At 56.4% G+C, this 14481-nt stretch overlaps 1 protein-coding gene across 1 annotated transcript; it reads left to right on the top strand.

The window, feature by feature from the left end:
• Window positions 1-2405: 2405 nt before the first annotated feature.
• On the top strand, window positions 2406-3770 carry HSPB1 (heat shock protein family B (small) member 1). Its single transcript, XM_004448274.5, has 3 exons — window positions 2406-2815; window positions 3292-3355; window positions 3448-3770. Exons 1-3 carry the CDS (start codon window positions 2449-2451, stop codon window positions 3620-3622), a joined length of 606 nt encoding a protein of 201 aa, XP_004448331.2. The 5' UTR covers window positions 2406-2448; the 3' UTR covers window positions 3623-3770.
• The last annotated feature ends 10711 nt before the right edge of the window (window positions 3771-14481 follow it).

Genomic DNA, 14481 nt, shown 5'->3' with positions numbered 1-14481 from the left:
GGCACGTTTTGCAGATGGGGATATGTGGGCTCATCGAGGTCGCCAAGCCAGTGCACGGCAATGCCCACATTCAAGCCCAGCCCTGTCCAACCCCAAAACCCATTACTTCCCCCCACGCCCCTTCTCCCCACCCCCGCGCTGCCCAGAGCCATCCATGTCCCCTCCCTGGTGACTGGCACCACAATCTAAGAGTCGTCCCTCAAGCACTGGCCCAGTGAAGATGGATGCGAATTTTCAGGCACCGCCTCCCACCCCCAGCAGGCCGCGTGCCACGGTCCCTGGGTTTGCACAGCTTCTCCTGGCTGGGGGAGCAGAGTCACTCCTCCCAGCTGCCCTGGTTTCAGCTGAGATGAAGGGAGCTATGAAAAGGGCTTGTGTCTCCAAAGCGCTGGCGGCCAGGCAGGCGGCCCCCACCCAGAGCGCGGTCAGGCCTGGCAGGGCCGCACTTGAAAGCACCTGTGATTATACCTTACAGGTTCCGCTAGGGTGGGGCGCCCTGGCCTCCAGTCTGAGCTCAGCTGGGCAGGCAGGGGCAGGTGAGGGCCCTCCCTGGCTCCTGATCTCACCCCGACTTTACAGAGCTGGGGCTGGGTGGGGCTGGGAATGCAGAGGAGCCGAGGCCTGGGGCTCCCTCAAGCTCAGACCCTTGATGGGGGGTGGCCAGATGCTCCCCCACTGAGCCCCACTGCGCTCATGACAAAAATCAAAAAAAGGAGGTGGGGCAGAGGACCAGGGTCCTGCCTGCTTCCCATCCTTGACGGCCAGAGCCTTTCCAGAGGTGACCTCAGCTTTGTGACTCAGCCTCAGCCCCTCCCTTTTGGGGAGCAGGTGGGTAAGAAAGAGAGGTGCCTATGTCCTCTCTCTCAAAAAGGAAACTGAGGCTCAGAGAGGTCATGAGATGTGCTGCCACCCCTAGCCCATCAAGGAGAGTGGCTGGGAGTCTGGTTTCCAACCCCACAGGTGTCCCCAGAGTCTGTGCCTGTGCAGGGCAAGGCATTAGTGGCATGGTTAGGCCCCCTGTTGAGCTGGCAGGATGATCAACCCCAGGATAGGGGTAGCAAACAGCAGGTGTGGGAGTGACAGGAACTGGGGGACCCCAAGCTGGGAGCCCCACAGAGCTAAGAGCTCTGGGCACTAGGGAGATAGGAGGCTTAGCTTCACTAGTGTTTTCTGGGGACAGTGGACAATCGCGTCCTCTCTGTGAGCCTCACTCATCTAAAATGTTGGGATACTAGGACTTAAGTCAGGGAGAAAGAAGGCTGCAACCGGGCCATACCGGAGAAGGCAGGAGACAGGGAATGTCAGGATTATGGCAGGAGCCTACAGGGAGTACCCTCCCCCAGAGGGTTTTGGGGGTTTGGGGGTATCTGGATCCCATAGGTGGTCAGACAGGAGGGATGAGTCAGTCATGGGCTGGGCCTCAGGTGCTGAGCACCTGTAATGCCTAGGGTCCCCCTCTCCCTTTGCACTGGGCATCAGAAATGAAAGGGCAAAAGGGGACACTGAGGCCAGAGAAAGGCAGGGCCTTGCCCCAAAACACACAGTAAGTCAACAGCAAACCTCAGACTAGGGTCAAAGCTCCCGCCTTTCAGGTTCCCTGTCCAATGCTCCTCACGGAGAAGTCCTGGCAATAACCTTCCCCTCTGTCCCCTCTCATCACCTGGATTCTGGTTTCTGCTCTGGGACAGCCCCAGTGCTGGGAGCAGGGGGAAGACAGCCAAAGTCACACAACAGGCCTGGGGCCGGAGGAAAGACAGATTCCCACACATTCTCCTACCATCCCCTTCCCTTCCATTCCAGGTAGATAAAAATATCGCACAATTATTACCTTCCAGGCCCTGGGCTGAAGTCTTTCCATGCATTAAGCCACTGACTCCTCACACCAGCCCAGTGATGTAAGTATTCTTTTTATCATCAATCTCTATTTTCCAGATGGAGAAAAGAAGGCACAGAGAATCGAATTTGCACAAGTCAAATCAATGAGTGGCTCAACCACGGTGGGAACTCAGGCGGTCTCCTGCACTACACACAGCCTGTGGGCCCAGGGCTGGCTCTGCCACTTACTAGTCTGGCCTGGGACAAGTAACCCAATTTCACATGGCTTTGTCCTCCTTCACACAAAGGATGGGACGGTCCACGGGCTGCAGGTCAGGGTTTTGGCTCCCAGGGCACGAGGGGCCAGTGGTGGGCAGGGAGGCCAGCATCCCATGCTCCAGTCATTTGTTTTCTTCAATTAGAGAAGGTTCCAGATGTGGGCAGGACCTTCCTCGCCCCGCCCCCACTGCCCCAGAGAGAGGAATGCGGGGGGCGGGGCCGCCCCCAGCCAGTCATTGCCTTTAATAGAAACCTGAAACACCGCCTGCTAAAAATGCACGCAGGAGGGCTTTATAAAAGCGCTGCGCGTCCGGACGCCCAGTACTTCTCGCAGCCCGCGCACAACACGCCAGGATGACCGAGCGCCGCGTGCCCTTCTCGTTCCTGCGCAGCCACAACTGGGACCCCTTCCGCGACTGGTACCCGCCCCACAGCCGCCTCTTCGACCAGGCCTTCGGGCTGCCGCGGCTACCCGAGGACTGGTCGCAGTGGTTCGGCCACAGCGGCTGGCCGGGCTACGTGCGGCCGCTGCCCGCAGCGGCGATCGAGGGCCCCGCGGCGGCCGCGCCCGCCTACAGCCGCGCGCTCAGCCGGCAGCTCAGCAGCGGCGTCTCGGAGATCCAGCACACGGCCGACCGCTGGCGGGTGGCCCTGGACGTCAACCACTTCGCCCCCGAGGAGCTGACGGTCAAGACCAAGGACGGCGTGGTGGAGATCACCGGTGAGCCCCCTCTGCCCCTGGCGAGCGGCTGAAGCCCGTGGGCCGGTCCCGGGGAAGGCAGGAGAACTGGGGGTGGCGTTGGAAAAGTGGGGGCTCGCCTGCTTCCCCTAACGTAGGGTTCTGGGGGTGGGGGGAGGCTCTGTGAAGGGAAGACCCTCAGCCTCCTCCCGCAAATAATCAGATCTTCCTGCATCCACCCGCTGTGAGAGGGCGCCGCCCCTGCCCCTGGCCGGGCCTGCGCAGGGGGCGTGTGCGCGGCGCCGCGACCCCCACCCCTTCCAAAAGGCCTGAAAAGGATTTTCCAAAAGTTTCCTAGGGCCCGGGAGAGTTGCGCCCTCCAAACCCCTCAGCCGATCAGTTCTGGCCTCGCGCCAGCCCCCTTCCGGGGAGCAGGTGGCTGCTGGGTGGGGGTCCCGGGTGGGCTGGGAAGGCGGCGGCCCAGGCCCCGCAGCCTCTGACCCCTCCGCTCCCCGCAGGCAAGCATGAAGAGAGACAGGACGAGCACGGCTACATCTCGCGGTGCTTCACCCGAAAATACACGTGAGTCCCGGGCCCGGCTGCTGGGGGCGGGGGTCGGGAGGAGGGGCCAGCGCGGGGTGGGGGAAGGTAACTCTCTTCTTCTGCTTGCCCAGGCTGCCCCCCGGTGTGGACCCGACCCTCGTCTCCTCCTCCCTGTCCCCTGAGGGCACGCTCACCGTGGAGGCCCCGGTGCCCAAGCCGGCCACCCAGTCTGCCGAGATCACCATCCCGGTCACCTTCGAGGCCCGCGCCCAGCTCGGGTGCCCAGAAGCCGGGAAGACCGAGTAGCCTGGAGCCAAGTAGAGGCCTTGGCCCCGCTGCCCAGCCTCGGCCACCCCCCCACCGCCGTTCCCAGCCATCCCTGCCCGCCCCCCTGGAATCTCTTTTGATACGTTTTCCTTCTGTTTTTCTCAAATAAAGTTGAAAGAACTGCCCACCACTGCCTCAGACCCTGGTGTTGGGGCGGCTAGGGGTGAGGGCCATTCGCTCACTCAGTGTCCTCACGTCTCGTGTTCACGCAGAGAAAAGGACTGTCATCAGGCAGTTAATGCCTTGAGGGCAGGTGCAGGACTAAGGGCACCTGACTCAGCCTTGCCCACTCAGCTGAAAGGGGACAGAGCAGGGGGCTGGGGAGGGGGGAAAGTCGTGGGCCCTCCAAGTCCCTTCCTGAGTTCACTGTCCTCCCAGAGAGGGCTGGCAACTCCAGGGTGGCTTTCTGAGGAGGCTTAGCTTGGTCAAAGCCCCTGTCCCTGCCCCCCACGCCCACCTATCCAGTAGGGGGCTTGGTTCTCAGTGTCCGAAGGTGCCCTGCAGAGACCAGGTGGTGAGAGCCTCCCAGAGGGGTGGCTGCCCTGGCAGGAACAGTGATGCCAGCCTTGGTCCCATCTCTTGTCTCCCCACTTGCCACCCCCAAACGTGGCCCAAGCAAGGTTCTGAGGGGCCCAAGGAAAGGAGAAAGCAGGCGGGAGCTTTGGCAACCTGTTACCAGAATTGGAGAGACCCAACACCGTCCCCGCCCTTGAGGTCCCAGGGCATGTGGCTGTGGCAAGAATCCCATGTTCTCTTCAAATCCCAAAGTCCCACTTTCACAGGGTCCCTGAGAGGAGCGGCAAGGAAGGACCTGGAACATGTCTGTTCGCCCCCTCCCCTCACACACACACGCACATACACACACTTGTGCCAGGGTCTCCCCTTCATTCCTCTCCCTGGTGTGAGCTCTCCGTGTCGGGACACCCACCTGTGGAATAGCTCCAGCCGCTGGAGGAAGGCCAACGGAATAAACACCCAGGACGGGCATCGAGCTGGTCCGGCTGGCAGCACCAGTTTGAGCCTGTGCCAGGCTACCCACCCTTCTGCCCACCAGCACCCAAGCCTCTGTTCAGGTCCATTTCCTGAGCTCCAACCCCCTTGATCTGCCAGCCCTCCTCCTCGAGGGGTCCTGGGGCCAGGACCCAGCAGGGCGTCCGGTTCTCACCCTGGCTTCGCTTGCCAGTTTTCAAGCTCAAGAATTTCCCGTGTGGCTGGTAACGGGGCAGCCCTTGACCTCCAGGGGCGTGGCTGCGTCCGCACAGACCTGTCAGACAGCCAGGGTGCCAGTTTCACTGCCCGTGCCCTTGCGGCAGGCTAAGGCTGGTGCCAAGCTTTTGACAAGTTAATCCTCATGTCAGCCCTGGGAAGAGTGGTAATAACTCCTGCTTAACTGGGAACAGTGAGTCTCCGAGGGAAGGGCTGGCCCAAGTCCACATAGCAAGTCCTGGGGGGCTGGGTGGGGGGACGGGTGAGCAGAAGAGCTCAGACGTGAAGCCTGGGGGCAGGGCGGGGCGGTCTCTAAAGCTTGAAGAACTGCCCAGGCTTGTTGAGGGTCTCAGGAAGACGGACTTACAGCCGACCCTGGGGGCCAGGGCTGGTCTGGGTGATCAGACTGCAAAAGGGCCGGGAATGAGCTGCCAGGAATCTCAGGCCCAGAGTCCTGGGGTCCACGCTGGGAGGGGAAACCCCAGAGCAGCAGTCTGGCATCCTGCTCAGGCCACCTGCTGAGATGGGTGGGGAGGAATTCACTCCATGCAGAGGAAACAGGCCCTAGTTTCCACAGGACACTAAAGTAGAAGTTAGGGAAACTGAGGCAGGTGCCCTCAGTACTGCCAGGGCCACCCTGGGGGTGAAGGCACAGGGAAGCCTGAGGTGAGGCTGGCCCTGTGTCCAGAGCTCTGGGGTGGCATCTGGGGCAGAGTGGGCGGAGGCTGATAGTTCTCTGCTGGAAGGGGCTGGCCCTGGAACAGCTGCCAAGTGGTGTGTCTCTGCTGCTGTGCCACAGGGGCAGTTCCAGATCTTTCCAGGTCTTTCCATCTTTTCGATGGGTGCATCTCTAAAGGCCTCTGATGACTGTCTGGAGGGCTCAGCCATTGGCTCTGATGTAGTGAATATTACCATCTGGGCCCTCTGTGCTCAGGCCCGGGGTGCCTGGGCAGCTGTCCCCTGTGCCGCAGACGGCTGGCAAAGGCTGGCAGGCTCAGGTCCCCCAGGGAGCCGCTACCCCACCAGGGGTTTCCCCTGGCTCTCCTTTTCTCTCTCCCGCTGCTCCCACTGGAACCTGGGCCCAGCACCCAGGCCGTCAGTCTAGGTCCTTGCTCTCATGGGGTGGGGTGACAGTTAAGTGACAATTGGCATGCACTGTGCACTCAGAGGGGGCCCAGGACTGGAGCAGAGTCTTGGCAGAGGTGGGCAGGAGGGGGATGGGCATGAGCAGACCTGGAGGCTGGAGCTGCATGTGAAGGAGAACAAGAGCCTTGGAGGGCACGGGGGTCCCGCTACGTGCCAGCTGCGATGTTACCAAAGGGTTTAAGTGGGGGGCAGGGGGACAGGTCAGAACCCTCCTTTAGGAACCTGGGCTGGCCCTTAGAGGAGAGGGGAGGGGAGGGGTGAGCACGAGTCAGCCAGTGGGAGGGGAGGGGGACCAGGGGCCAGGATGTAGCAACGGTAGGCCCTGCGGTAGGCCCTGCGGCATGGAGTGACAGACTGGCTTGGGGTGCAGAAGGGAAACTACTAAGGCCCCGGTTTCCAGCTTGGGGCTTGCTGAACTCAGCTCAGTGCCTGGAAGGTCGGGTGGACCCTAAGCTGTGCGGGGCAGTGAATCATCTCCAGGTACCATCATCTTAGCTGCTGCGGAATTGAGGGACAGCCAGGCACAGATTTTGGCTGCTCCATTGAGGGGAGAGGGGAAGCAAGGCTGAGAGCAAGGGGAGAGGGCAAAGACTGTCCAGAAAATGACTTCAGAGGAGGCCCCTGTGCCAGGCCTGAGGGGCGAGGCCAGAGCTCCCGCCTGTGGGGAGGAGCAACTGGGCAGACCAAGGAGGAGGGTCACATGGGCACGGGGTTGGCCAAAGGAGAGGCCAGGCGCCCTGGTCTGTTGGCAGCCATGCAGGCCCCTCCTCATCTAGGCAGAGAGCCAGGTCAGGACAGCGGTCAGGCTGGCGAGGGTCCTGTCTGCCGGCGTTACCCGGGACCCCCACCTCTCCATTCCTACCCCAACCCTACGGGGCACACATACACAGTGCGATGGGAACCGCTTCGGAGCTCATGACCTCAACCAGGACGGGGAGAAGGCAGCTGTCCACTGAGGGCCCCGCGGCTAGGAAATGTGATGAAATGCGAGTGGCCCTGGAAAATGTGGGGGCCCTTCTGGGGAGCTCCCCTGGGGCCCCAGGACATACCAGGATATGGGGGGAGGGAAGGGTGTCACTTATCAGCAATGAGAGCCCCTTACCTGTGAATGTCTAGTGCAAATTAGAAAAAGGTGCCTCCTCCTGCTAGGGCCCTGGGCTTGGGTGGGCTCCTTTCCCAACCCCTCACCATACAGAGGGAACTCAAAGCCCCCGTAGCAGCTGCACTTGCCCAGGGTCACCCAGCGGGTCAAGGGCAGAGCAGGATGGGATGTGCTCCTTGGGAGTCTCAGTGGAAGAGGCCCAGTGTGGGGACCCCCACCCCAATGTGTATACTGTTCAGCCCATCAACTGATGCCCCCATGTGCAGCCCCAGGAACAGGTGCATGTGAGCTGGAAATCAGTCTGTGCCTGGCATGGCCCTTAGCCAAGGGTTGTGGGCCCCCTTCTCCTCCTTCCACCTCATTGTGTGAACCTCACTGTCGCCCACGGTGAGCCCACATCTCATGGGCTTCTTTTGAGAAACTTTAGTTGGTACTGGAGAGTTGGCTGCCTGAAAAACGCTGCCTCTTTGGCCAAGAAGGGGCAGCTCAGGGTCAAAAGCAGCATCTCTGAGTGGTCTCAGGAAGGGACATGGAGGGTGTTGGAGCCTCACGGGCAGCCGGCCTACCTCTCCTCTCTACCAAGGGGCAGATAGGGGTCAAGGCAAAGCCAGGGCTCCCAACTCCCAGCCTACAGAGTAAAAGTCACGTCTGGAGACCCTGAGAACTTAGCAGCTCCTAGCAGGGGCGCTGCAGAATAATGGTTCCTCCTGCACTTCCTTCTGCCTGGGGCAGGACCCCGCCCAGCCCAGGGTGGAAGTGACCGGATCTGCCCTGGGGCTGCCTGGCAGATCACAGCACTGGGCGATTGCTGGGTGGCCTCTGAGCCCTTCCTGCCCTGATTGTCTGAAGGCTGGGGTTGTCAGTCCTGTGCGGATGGGAATCAAGGGGGGAATCAGGAAGACTGGGGGCTACCCCAGGGCCCCCTAGCAATGGCAGGAAGGCCAGGGTTCCAGAGTGCACAAGGACATGAGGACAGGCCTATGCAGGACCGACAAGGGAGTGTGGCAAGAGGAGGGTCTTCAGCCCATTTCAGGACCTTTCTGGGGAACCCTTTGCTGCCACATCCCTGCCCCCTCAACACAAGGCGGTTCATGAAGGTCCTCTTAGGGATGGCGCGGGCAGTCTGCACGTGCGCTGGGGGCCAGTGGGATAGCTTCGTCGCTCCACCAAGCCTCCTCCTGTCTCTGGCCCTCAGTCCCTTGCTGAGCCCCTTCTGAACTCCCACTCCTCCCTCTCCATTACTTAGCCCCCACCCCTCACCGCACTCCTACCCCACACTGAAAGCCCCCTCCTGGTTTCGCCCGTCTGTTCTGAACCCTCACGCCCCTCAGTGCGCTTCCTCACTTCACCAAGCCCCCTCCCTTCTTTGAGTCCCTCCGTGGCCCTACTGAGAACCCTGAGGGTTCTCTTTTCAGGGCCCGACCAGCCTGAAGGCCCTGGACTGGGAGGCTCCGGCGGCTGGGGTAGCCAGTTCCGTCTCAGGCTGTAACTCCAGGCAGAGGCCTTGGCCCCCCAGAGGTGGGAGATAGCAGAGCTGGGAAGGGACCGCACCCCGCCAGGCCCAGACTGGGCAGTGACTGCCCCCTGGCGCCCTCCCTGGGAACCCGCAGGCACCTGACGCGCACCCACCCTAGAACCTTTGGGAATCTCTGACCAGCGTTTTTCCGTTCTGCCAAGCCCAGAACGGAGACCGGGCAAGAGGGTTGGTCTTGGAAAAGTCCAACTCTCTCCCCCAACCCTGGAACCACTGGGTCTCTGGACAACTTCTGCTCCGGGCTTCTTCAGTCTCTGATGCCCCCGCCAGCCTCCCAGCAGCTTGTTCTGCCCCTGCCAGGGCCGCCGTAGGATTTGGCAGCCCCAGCCGGGAGGCGGGCCCCGCCCTGCTGCGCCTGCGCAGTCGGGCGTGTGCGCTGCTCCCTTTACCGCGACTGCTGTGTCGCGAGCACCTGCGGGTTGCCGGCCCCTGGGTGGGTTTGCCCGGCTCCTCAGGTCCTCTAGCCTCAGAGCAACCCCAGGCCGCTGCGAGGCAGCAGGGGCTGGTGGCTGTGCTTGGAGGCGCTGCTGTCAAACTGCAACCGCCTCGGCCACTTGCCAGCTGGGCAGGTTTTTTCATCTGCACGATGGGGCTGGTTCTATGAATTCATGTCTGTGACGTTTCTAGACGGTGCCCCATGGATTATCCCCGTTTTACAGCAGGGAAATCGATATTCTGAAGGTTAAATGCTTGATGTTCTGCCATATAACTAGCACATGGTGGAACGGAAATGCAAATCCTGAGCTCTTAGGCTTTCTTGTCACACACACCCCTCCACCCACAGTTGCTTATTTAGAAAATGAGACGTTGTTGACAGAAACCTCACCTTTCTAAACAGTAGCCACGTTGAAGCTGACCTTCAGTCCCTAAGTCCGCATTTGATTGTGACTTGGGCAACTCCTCTAGCTCTCCTCCCCGGGCCCCCCTGCGCCTCCTGCTACGTGGCTGGAGTTGGGAAGCGGAGAGTGGGGTGCAAGTGCTCCCTTCCATTTATGCCACCTTTCCAGGCTGATTAAGTTCTCAATTCAGTCTGTCCATCGATGGGATGGGGGAAGGAAGGGCATTCAGGCCGAGGCCTACAGACTATGCCCAGAAAACGGGGCCGTAATCCAGGGGGCAGCTGAGACTGGGGAGGCGGGCCAGGGCTGTCCTCCTGCCTGGCTGCCTCACCGTGGAGCAGACGGTCTAAGGGGGCCGACAGATTCAAGTCCGCTGCTCCTTAGGAACTGTTGTGGGATGGGTGTTACCACCACCCTACAAATGCCGTCCGAGGCCCAAAGCAAGTTACTCCGGGAAACAAAGGCCCACGCGGAGGGAGAAGACAAAGCTCCTCCACCGGAAGCGGGGAGGCCCGGCCGGGAACGAATCGAGCCCTGGGGCAGCAGAGCAGTCAGATAGATCCTGGAGCCGGACCCAAGCCCTAGAGACAGGCGGGCCATTGGAGGGTCGGGGGCTGTCTGATTTGTGATTGGCTCCCGCCAGGGCCCCGCCCTCAGACCGGCGGAGGAGCCGCGGCCCCGCCTGCCCACATCCGGGTCTCCGGGCAGCCCTGGCGAGCCTCCGCTGTCAGAGCCCCTTTTTGCAGCGCGGGCGGCGAGGTTCATGCGAAGTCCTGGCGCTCGGCAGCGTGGGCCGAGCTCTCGCAGGACGCGCACACGCACGCCAGAGCCCGAGACGCACGAGTCGCCCGCGTGTGGTCCGGGCCGTTCACTTACGTGCGCTCGCCCTGCAGAAGCGCACACACGTGCGTGGTCGCTTTCCCGTGCAAAACTAAGGCGTCCCCGCAACCCACGCGGGGACAGGAAAGGTCTTGTGGGCCTAGGTCGTTGGGGATGGGAGGCGACCAGAAAGAAGCCAGGGGATGGAGTTCCAGAGCCGAGCGGGCTGGGCACGACGACGCTCCTGCCAACCAGGGTAAAAGCGCAACGTATCACGCCCTGGGAACTTGGAAAGCTTGAAGGAAGCCAAACTCAGCTGGGACGCGGGCCTCCGGGATTCCATCGCTGGGGGTCAGCTGCAGAGCCTGGTGGCGCCCACGGGGAGGCAGCAGAGGACCGCACCGCCGCAGCCCCTAGGCAGGAGGCGGCCAGGGCTAGAGTGGACGCCCAATTTCCCCTCCCAACTTTAGGGCCCTGCAAAACAGCATCGTTGCAGTCTTCTGTAGTCTGGGTAATGGCACCAGGGGCGGCCAAACCAGTTATCGCTGGAGCATTCTGGTATCCTGAAGCTCCATGTTGGTCCAGGGCTGTTTTTCCTTTTCCTACCCAGGTTCATTTTGGCCTATGTGCGTGTCACCTGGAGGGTACCTTTTGCTTTTGCCTCAGTAGTGGGATATACAGTGTTTACCCTTGAGATCTGGAGTCATTTAGGGAGCGACAGGGACAGGGTCCACTCTGCGGCCAGCCACAAGCTGCTCATCGCATACTATGTACCTCGCTCGCTTCTATTTCCTACTTCTAGCTTGTCTTTATTCTGAAGATCATCTCCTTTAGGGCAAGAGAATACTTTTCACTCAGCCTGCCACCCACTACCCAACCCCTTGCCAACCTGAAACTCACCACCAAGGGATCTCAACGTTCCCAACAAGGAATATTTTTAAACAGTAGTTTTCCAACTTTGCTGGCAAAAACACCTGGAAGCTATAATACCAAATATCCTATTTTGGAAGGCAACTGGCTTTGATAAACCTAATGGAATCCACAATGAGTTTTTCCGACTGGCCTTTAAGAACTGACCAACCATCATTACCTCCATCCCTACAACTGACTTTGGACTAACAGCAAGTCAGACAATCGGCAGGGGAGGGATCAGGGGGAATGAGTGAAGAGAGGTAGATGGGCTTGCTATGCCTTCTTGGCTTGTGCTTAGAAAGCCATTAAGTAGTAGGGTGATTTATCCATCAGGGTGGAAAAAGCCAGCTCAACATCAAGACTCCTAGCACCTACCTCATACTTCTCCCCTCCACGAACTCTGGTTAGGCACAGGTTGGTTCCTACTGGTGGCAGTCACTCCCTCTAACCTGCTGTTCAGAACTGTAATTCTGCCCTGGTCGATTTAGGTTACAAGCCCTGGTGCTGGAAGCTGAAGATCACCAAAGCAACCACTGAAAAGTGCCCCAGCAGGGAAGGAGAACAATTTAAATACCTGGACAAACCCAGAAGGTAGGGCATCCTTTAGGACCAAAAGTAGTCTGGTCTCTTGAAAAGGTCAGTGCCAAAGAGGAAGGAACATCCTAGATAAAGAGAGGCTTAAGAAACCTAATAATGAGATGCAATTAATGAATTCTATTTATTACTAATTTTAACTAGCTTTTATCTATTTAGCAGGGAATGGAGGAGGTATATATTTAAAACGAGCTAGCAAAGGCATTCTGAGAATTTGATTTGGGGAAAACTGAATACTGGTTGGTTATTAGGGAACTGTTGATTTCCCTGTGATAACATTGTGGTTATATAAGAGAATGCCATTTTTAGGTAAAATATGAATATAGGAGTGAATTCTCAACCATAAATTACTCAAGGTTCCACAGGGCATACCAGAAATATGCTCTATCAAAGTGGTGGGTATTTGGGTTATCACTACCATTCTTTTCAACTTTTGTTTTCTGAAATGTTTCAAAATAAAAGTTGGTGGCAAACTGCTGCAATACCACTTACCTATCCTTCAGAATAACCATTTTTTTGTCCCATGGACCCCTTTGCCAGTCAGGTGAAAACCAGGAACTCCTTACTAAGTCCACCCTATGCAGTGTATTATTTAATAAATATATCACACCCACCCCACCATGTCTCCATAAGAATCTCAATTCAAGCTCACTGACCCGTTGAGAACCCCTGCCTTAGATGGGCTTAAATCTAATTCAAGGGATACTTACAGGAACCACCAAATTTCAATTACTTATATTTAAAACCACAAGGCAAAAACCTTTCATGATCTAGGAGTCAGTGCTCAAAAGCAGCAAAAATTCTGCTTCAGAGCCAGAGTCAAAAAGCCTGTCTCAAACTCATCAGAGAAGGAAGAAGAGATAATAGTTATCTCTAGGAAGGTGGATCCATGGCTGGGCAAGAGGTAAGTGAAGGAAGCCGGCAAATCAAGGGTCAGCAATCTACTGGCCAGACAGGAAATTATTTTATACTTCGCAGGCCATACACTGTTACATTTTTTTTTCTTTACAACCCTTTAAACATGTAAAGACTATTCTTAGCCCTAAAGCAGTAGAAAAACCTGTTTTAGACTATACTGTACCATTTTGAATTTTGTACATCATGCATTACATCTTCAAAAAATCAAAATAAAAAATCCTCACCACAACCAGTTCTCAATAATAGCTTAATTTAGCCTGGAACTCTATTTTTTACCATAATCTGGGAGGCCCCAAAATTTGTCATCTTACTGCCATCAAAACAAATAAAATTTCAACGTTGAAAAAAAAAATTCTAATGTTTCCCACAGTAGTTCCTATTGATTCTCCTGTCACCAGCGCTGTGTGTGGTAACTGAATGTCTTGTCAGTATATTAGTTAAGTTGGGGAATCTTGACTCATTTGAAGTAGGAAGATGAGACATACCAATGAACCTATTTACCTGGAACTGAGGATTCTTGCCAGCGTGATCCAGTCCCTCGGCCCTTACTCCTCCCTGACCACAGCTATCTGTGGCTAATCAGAAGTCAGGTCTGCGGCCATTCAGATTTAACCACATTTATCCACACCAGAACTGGCAAATTAGCAAGCTGGTTATACCACATTTCAATGTTCTTAATAGGATGGTGACCACTTAATGTCAACTCCTAGAAATAGAGACCAGTTATACTCAGCAAGTTTTCAGAAGGTTGGTGGTTGTTCCAAACTAGCTTTGAGAAGTGTGCACCTAGGAGGACGCTGCCATTTTAGCCACTCAGATCACCCAGTGTTGAGTCAACATGTCATTTCAGCTGACCAGTGCAGAGGCCAATTCATGTGGTAATCACACATAAATAGAGGGCAGGAGACTTCACACTGAACACCAGCTTACTTGTTATGCTAAAATGTCCCTTGCCACCAAATCACCTCATTTTAGTCTGTTTCTGCATGCAACCCCTAATCTTTAGGGCCAATCTTTTGCAACAATTTATGTGATGCCATTATGTCCAAATATTTCAACTCAAACTTATGTTACAACAGACTGAATGGAGAAGCAGCTTTGAGAATTCAGCTGACTTCTATTATACCAACATTAAAGAGATCGGCAAAATTGCAAAACAATGCCAACTCTTCTATTTTTTGTTTTGGAAAACATCATTTTCATTAAAATATTATTGATATTAACACACTGGGTTTTGTTACTTTTAAAGAAATGGATATTTTAATTTCCCGTCTTTGACAGACACACCCCACATTAACAAAAGCTCTTACAAGTTATCTAAGGGGTCCTGAGACCAAAAAAACTTGAAAACATTGCACTAAGTAAATCTTAAAACTGGATACAAGTGAGAGGGTCACCTGCTTCCCATATATGAGGGAAGTACTGGGTTCAATCGCTTATACCTCCTAAAAAGCAACCAAAACTGGATACAATTCAAGCAGGCAGCATTTTATTTTATGAGAAATGCGTTTGTGGAAATCCTTTGAAATATCCCCACCTTGCTGATCTCAAATGCCAGGCACTTGTGAGAAGTTACAGCCAAGGATTAATAACATTAATCCAAGAATTAACAGGAGCTATCCCTTCATTCTCATAGGCCTTGGTGACCTAACCCTGTTTCAGGGAGTTCAGCTGTTCTGATCTTGTCCCTACCTATAACTTTCCTGTTGGCAAGACAAAGTTTTACTCATCTCTCTACCTTCACACACTAAGAATGCACCGAAGGGTT

The sequence above is a fragment of the Dasypus novemcinctus genome, chromosome 23, assembly GCF_030445035.2.
Source record: "Dasypus novemcinctus isolate mDasNov1 chromosome 23, mDasNov1.1.hap2, whole genome shotgun sequence".
Lineage (NCBI taxonomy): Eukaryota > Metazoa > Chordata > Mammalia > Cingulata > Dasypodidae > Dasypus > Dasypus novemcinctus.
Note: the sequence above shows the minus strand (reverse complement) of the source record. Positions and strands in the feature narration are given on the sequence as shown.

Excerpts from the sequence above, each read along its gene's own strand:
- HSPB1 (XM_004448274.5), top strand. The coding sequence starts at position 2,449 with ATGACCGAGCGCCGCGTGCCCTTCTCGTTCCTGCGCAGCCACAACTGG. Across the intron at positions 2,816-3,291 it reads CGGCGTGGTGGAGATCACCG|GCAAGCATGAAGAGAGACAG; the intron begins GTGAGCCCCCTC and ends CGCTCCCCGCAG. Across the intron at positions 3,356-3,447 it reads TGCTTCACCCGAAAATACAC|GCTGCCCCCCGGTGTGGACC; the intron begins GTGAGTCCCGGG and ends CTGCTTGCCCAG.